This window comes from Mycteria americana, chromosome 3, assembly GCF_035582795.1.
Source record: "Mycteria americana isolate JAX WOST 10 ecotype Jacksonville Zoo and Gardens chromosome 3, USCA_MyAme_1.0, whole genome shotgun sequence".
NCBI lineage: Eukaryota > Metazoa > Chordata > Aves > Ciconiiformes > Ciconiidae > Mycteria > Mycteria americana.
The window spans coordinates 67,880,425-67,886,874 of NC_134367.1; the positions used below are offsets into that span (position 1 = coordinate 67,880,425).

Below are 6,450 nucleotides of genomic sequence, written 5' to 3' on the forward strand. Positions count from 1 at the left end.
TGTGGCTTCATTTATTCAGCAGTAAACTAATATATATTGCAATGATAATGAGCCCACCAAGTTGTCATGTGCCTCAATATTCAACAGTTACTTTGTGGTTATATTTATTTATTGAAGGGAAAATTAGACTTCTAGAGTATATTGTAAAAATTGATAAAATTAATCTTAAGAGCACTTACCCTTCTGCTTTTTATTGAGGTAGGGCTGTTTTGAAAACCAGCAGACCAGTCTAGTTTTTAATATTCCCAGGTTTTCCGTTTTATTTGTTCAAAAGCTGTTCTTAAATAATAAGATTGGGGAAAGGAAAAGCAAATATAATAGACATTTTCTGATAAGAACTGAGATTCTTTAGTAAACGTTCTCACAGTATTGCAAACAACAGTTTTATTTTGAAAGAAAGGGATCCAGCTAACTGAAATTGTACCATAAAAAATACATTTAAGTATATTCATGTCCTTGCTTAAAATTAGAAAGCTGTGCTTAGCTAAATCTTTGTTTAACCAATTTTATATAAAATCTGTGGTGCATTTTAAAATGCATTTTTTCTTTAATCTGTGAGATCTGTTCATTGCTTATAAGATGCTGCGTGGGAAACCTATTAAATAAATACGTAATTCTTTAGTATTGCATATAATTATTTATCTGTGTCCATAAAAATCAGTCTTTTACAAGTTAAGTTGTTCTGAAAGAACATAAGTAATGGTTTTATAGTTTATCCATACGTTACTGGAGTGGCATGGGATTAGCCTTAAAACTTCCAGTGAATTTGTGGGTGGAAGGAGGGACAGTAACATAACTGTGCTTTGTTTTACGCTCACATCAGTGATTCTATTCGCATATTAAATCCTCTGCCAGTTAGGGCATAAGTCCATAGTATGCTTTCCAGAAGACTGAATGCACGTGTATGAGCATTACAGAATTCCCAATGTCTTAACTTATGTCAAGAAAATACTCTGATTAATAAATAACAGGTAATTGTTTTATACTGTATTACAAGAATATTTTTTGCTAGTGTTCTCCGGTATTACAAAAATGGGCACATTTAATGAGATCAATCTTGTTTTCAGTCATCTTACATAAAATTGGAAACATAAACATTACTTGGAGAAAACAGAAATATAAAATGTGCAAAAACATGCCAGTGAGAAATGCTTCTACATTTTGAAAAGTTATTCCTGTTGAGAAGGAACAGTTTCTAACTATGTATTATTCCTGAAGAAGAGAGCAAAGTAATTATACTGTAAACACAAAAAACACTGTCCTTGTTTCTTGCAGGTTGTAATATGATTACAGCTAACTCATTGTCGTTAAAAAGCTCTCCTTTGCTGCCTTAGATGAAGAGCAGATCTTTCTCAAAGGTATTGACTTACTTTTGAAAGGCACTGGGTCATTCAAATACCAGTGTTTAGAGAGGTCCTCTTATATTTTTCAAATGTCAGCAGCAAAGAAGTTAAGCATTATAGGAATGGAAAGAAAAATGAACAGAAGAAAAACTGTAGCTTGGTCTTTGTAAAATTACCACAAACATTAGCCCGGTTTTCATAATACTACTGCAAATATAAGTAAAACACAGAAATCACGTGAAAGGAAGCCTCAGTCAGATTTCTTTTATAGTAACTTTGTAATACTTATGTTTTTGCAGGGGAAGTCCGTTTGACACCAGAGGACTTTGCCAGAGCTCAGAAATACTGCAAATATGCTGGCAGTGCTTTGCAATATGAAGATGTGAGCACTGCTGTGCAGAATCTACAGAAGGCCCTCAAGTTACTGATTACGGGCAGAGAATGAAGCCTTTATCCGACAGATTCATGTGTTTTGCCTAAAGAACTAACAGCTTATTACTGTACCTGTTAGCGGAGTGGAGTTATACAGAAGTTCTCAATCCCATCACCCATGACAATGAAATCACTGTTTCAGTGTCAGATTAGCAATTAATGGTACAGTAGGAATCTCTGTTTTCATTTTACAAACAGTGGAGCTAGAAACATATGAATGCAGTGGCTCAATGTAAGCAAAATACTGAAGAAAGTACTGTAAACACTGCTCAAGAGTTAGAATTCCTCTTGCAATATTTAGATTATCAGAATGGGAAAATGCTGAATCTGTAAAAAATTTGAGCATAAGAATGTTCTGTTAAAATTCTTACTCCGATTTTATTATTTCAAACAATTATATAGTAAGTATAATAGCTTTAAAATGGTAACTAAGATTAGCGCTTGCCTTCTGAAATGAGAGCATGTTAGAAGGCTTGACAGATCCACAATGGGAAGGCCTTTTTTCTATACATAAATTATTTGGGTATTATCGGAGGCATAAGTCAAAGTTGAGAGAGACTTGAGGACATTTGTATTTCATTTTAAAACATGCTGGAAAAAACATCTCTTGATACTTCAGAGAGTGTAATTTTGGTGTTCCAACCCAATCCCCCACAACTGTACGGACTGCTACATGTTTTCTTGATTACTGGTTCTTGCTCCTTTTGTGTGAACACTTACAATTTTGTATATGTATGGGTAATTAAGAGAAAGTACTAATATTTATCAGAGACGATCCTGAAACCAGAGGCAGAGATTCTAAACAAGGTGAACTTTTAGGGAGATTTATTTCATAGCTTTTCCATCTTTTTAAGAGGCTGAAAAGAAGGCCTGTTTTTCAGCCATTAAAGCAGTATAGGTTCATCTCTGGTATTAGTGTCATAGAGCTTCATATTTCCAGCTAATATTCTTCCTGTCTGCTTTGTTGTGGAGACCTTTTGGACTTGGGATTTAATTAAAATATCTTGGAAACTGAATTTTGAGTCTTTATGAGGTCTGGCCTTGCTACTACAGAGCTCTTGATTGTTAAAAATCCATCCATGCTGTTTAAAAGAAAGAAAAAGTAGCCTTTTAACGAACGTGACATAATAGTTGAGTACACCATAAAGCACGTCTGATTTATGTAGTAATTTTAATGACATATTATCTGACCCGTCTTTCTTTCCAAGCTGCCAGATCAAATCCACGTATTCTTTATAGCTGCACTGCTTTGCAGTGACTGAAAGAAGTCTGATATGCAAAGCAAAAAGATGAGGAAAGGAAAATCAAACGTAAGCATGCATTAAAGTTTAGCTGGTCATATCCTTTTAAGAGTGTAGACTCTTTGACAGCAGGTTTGAAAAGGGTAGTATGAAACCTGTAAATGTATGCTTAAGTATTTTAGTTGACTGAGATTTAATAGATAAAATCTCTGGTATTGTTTGTGTTGCTTTCTGATATGGGATAGCATGCTAATCTGGACAGTGATTTGGATTAGATTTTAATTGTTTTGGGAAATTTAGAATAAATCAGTCTGAAACTTTTTGGCAGTAATGCTGTACAGACCTGGGCAATAAGCCTGTGTTTTGTACAGTGCTTCATGCAAGATAGAACCCTCACTTCAGTATCAAACTGAATTACTGTAAATTATTCCACCTATATTATTGTGGTGTTACATTATGATTGGAAAACCTGCTTTTCAGTTGAAAGAAGGATGCAGAACATTGATCCATGTAGAAATATCTATATTGAATTGCTATAAAAAATCAGAAGTTGCTTTCATTTGGGGATCATACCACTATTTACTAATACCAGCTTCAGTCCCCAGCACTTTAAGGAGGAAAGTCAGTTTTCCTGTTTCTATTTATAAAATAATTAAAAGAACTTCAGGGCTTTTACGTGGAAAAAATAAGCAAGCTATGATATAATACTGTATTAATGTGAGGCTTTTCAATTAAAATTGATATTATTATGTTATAATTGATATTATTTTAAAATAATAAAATTGATACAATTTAAAATTGGTATTATTATGATATAATTATATGAAATGGAAATACATAACTAAGAAGGTTGCAAACGACAATTTAAGTATTTCTTAAAGTCTATAAAAGATTGTCTGTTGGCCATGATTATGTTGAACCTCTAGGTTCCTCTAGGAGACCAGGGAATCATCAGTGAAAAAGCAATAAGCAGTGAAAAAGCCATAAGCAATTTTTTTGAGTTATCATTTACAAATATGTAACCTTCTTCTGCCTAGAAAGAAATTAAAGTAAGTGTCTCTGAGGGGAATGGAGATGAAAATGCTAATACAAAAGTTTAAGAATTTCTTAGAGAAGCTATCAGGACATTCTTCCTGAAAATAAATTAGCGTTTAGAAGATTTGTCATAGAAAATTCTCATGAATTCTGTAAAACCAAACATATCCTAATACCAACGTTCAGACTGCAACACCTGAATTAGCATATTGAGTTTTATTTTGCATAAAATTATTTTGCATTTATTTTTTAATTGAGAAGTTTTGTAACAGCCCATCAAACCATGTTTGAAGCCACATCTTTAAGCTGCTAACATTTGATGCAACAGACTCAAAATGATGTATTTATCATCCAAACTGATGCCTAAAGTAAATTATAGCAAAACGTTTCAATTCCATTAAGTATAGCCTCTGGGACAGCTTTAAATGTGGCAGATAGCCCAAAAGTACAAACCAATGTTGCAGAAAAATTCAAAAAGTGTACCTATTTGAACATGTCAGGAGAATGTAGGTAGGTAGCCTGTAATTATTCCAAATTGGACTTTGTGGTAGGCACTGGAATTTATGGCCCCATTGTTAAATATTGTGTGAGCTTTAAGTGTTGACTGATTCATTTTACAGCCACTCTGAATGGTAAAGTATCAACCCATAGCTCCTCTTAAACCAATTCCCAACATGTACGGGTACGGTATTAAATAAAGGAGAGTGCCGTTTTTGTTGCATGCTACAGCCGACAATTCTCTCTTCTTCAGTATGATTGCCGCCTATATACTTGCTAGCCTTTTTTCTTTGGATTGCAAGTTCCCTGTCTTCTCAATCTTGCTTAAGAAAGGAGAAAGAAACGTTTTCTGTCACATATTCTGTGTTCAGTTTTGCTACTTATATAAGCTAGAATTCTAGTAAATCTGTTTGTTTGTTTGTTACTTAAAAGGTTTTTGGTGTTACTTAATGTTTTTGCAGTTCTTTATACTTTCACCTCTCTGCAGGGGAAGTTCCATATTATACTTCAGGATTCCTACAAAAGTCTTTGAAAAGTGTTTTGCTGAGCAGGTCATTGTTTATGAAATGGTGGAGATTTTTTTCAAATGTGCACTAATTGAATTTACTAATACTGGAGGTGTTCTTTTCAAATTGTTGCAGTCATTTCAGGTGGAATTTTTAATTATGTCCTTTGTAAGTGAAGTTTCAGAGCCACAGACTTAAGTGTGATCATATTCCAGAATGTGATTGTAATTGTAGTATTTCATGCTATGTAATACTTAGCCACAAGAAATCAACAACAGAGAAACTTACTGTCTGAAGTAGGATTGGGAGGGTGGGGGGTGGTGTGCAAACATGTGTCTGTGCATTTATAATATAATGCATGTAAATTCAGTGGTGGGCTATAAGAATGCCTTCCAAAAAACCATAATTAGTACCTTGTTTACAAGTATTGGGGAAATGTCAGATACAAATACATAGATACTGCTGACAAATGTTATTCTTAGTGCTAAACTTTAAATGTACTAGTATAGTGCCAAAAGTTAGCTTTTAATTGTGCAGTATTCCAAATGAATGACCTTTGATTTTCGCCTTTTTCATGTCAACAGTAAAACAGGAGCCTGGTACAAAAAGAATGAGAATACAAATTTGGAGGAAGTTAGATTTACAAAAGATCAAAGATAGTTTCTGTTATTGTAAAGTCTTTGTGGTACTGTTCTGATTGAGATTGGGAAGTGCCCTTGCTTATAAAGTATAGTTCTTGCTTTCTTTTAAAATGTCCTTTGTTGTGCAGTTTATGGAATTAGAGCCTGAGCCTGGATATCTGGATTAGGACAACTTGAAGTTTGATGCTAAGTTTCTAAACCAGCAGTGCATCCTGACACTGACAGCAACTGTTCTTCACAATCACCTCAGAGTACCTATTTTTAAATGTTAGAATTTTAACCAAGTTTGTTAGGAAAAGGAGCAATGCTTTTTTCTTATGGCATCGCCACCTTTCAGTGCACAACTGTAGTAACAAGAACTGGAGAAAACATGAATTTTGCATTAGATATTTCACTATCAGCAAGAAAAGAATATTATGTTGCCAGCAGAGCTCTTTTTGCCTTACAAGAGTATTGGAACAGTCTGATCATGGAGATCGTTCTGAATGTAATGCCCTAAATGATCTCAGAATAGGAACTTTGTAAATAAGAGCATTGAAAACAAACTTGAGAGTGGAGACATATGCCAGGGGAGAAAAAGAAATTGCACTCTCTACAGGATGGGAGGGGGCACAGAAATGATTGCGGAAGAAAATGGAAGAAATACTTACAATCCCACATGGGATGGGAGCAGGGCAGGGACTGGAGTGAGGTTAGAGTTGTTGGCTGATTCCTTTAGAACCCTGAAAGAGATTAGAAAGAAGCTTGAGCTTAA

The 6,450-nt window shown here is 34.3% G+C and overlaps 1 protein-coding gene across 3 annotated transcripts in view; it reads left to right on the top strand.

Moving 5' to 3' along the window:
• The window catches only part of VTA1 (vesicle trafficking 1), a 40,990-nt gene extending 37,221 nt beyond the window's left edge, over nt 1–3,769 (top strand). Inside the window, exons 8-9 of one of the 3 annotated variants that reach the window (XM_075498855.1) lie at nt 1,276–1,358; nt 1,643–1,778. In XM_075498855.1, coding sequence (XP_075354970.1) covers nt 1,276–1,334 — 59 coding nt within the window. In that variant the 3' untranslated portion in view covers nt 1,335–1,358; nt 1,643–1,778. Of the gene's footprint in view, nt 1–1,275; nt 1,359–1,642 lie in introns of all 3 variants that reach the window. The other 2 variants (XM_075498854.1, XM_075498853.1) reach the window with 2 other exon arrangements.
• The last annotated feature ends 2,681 nt before the right edge of the window (nt 3,770–6,450 follow it).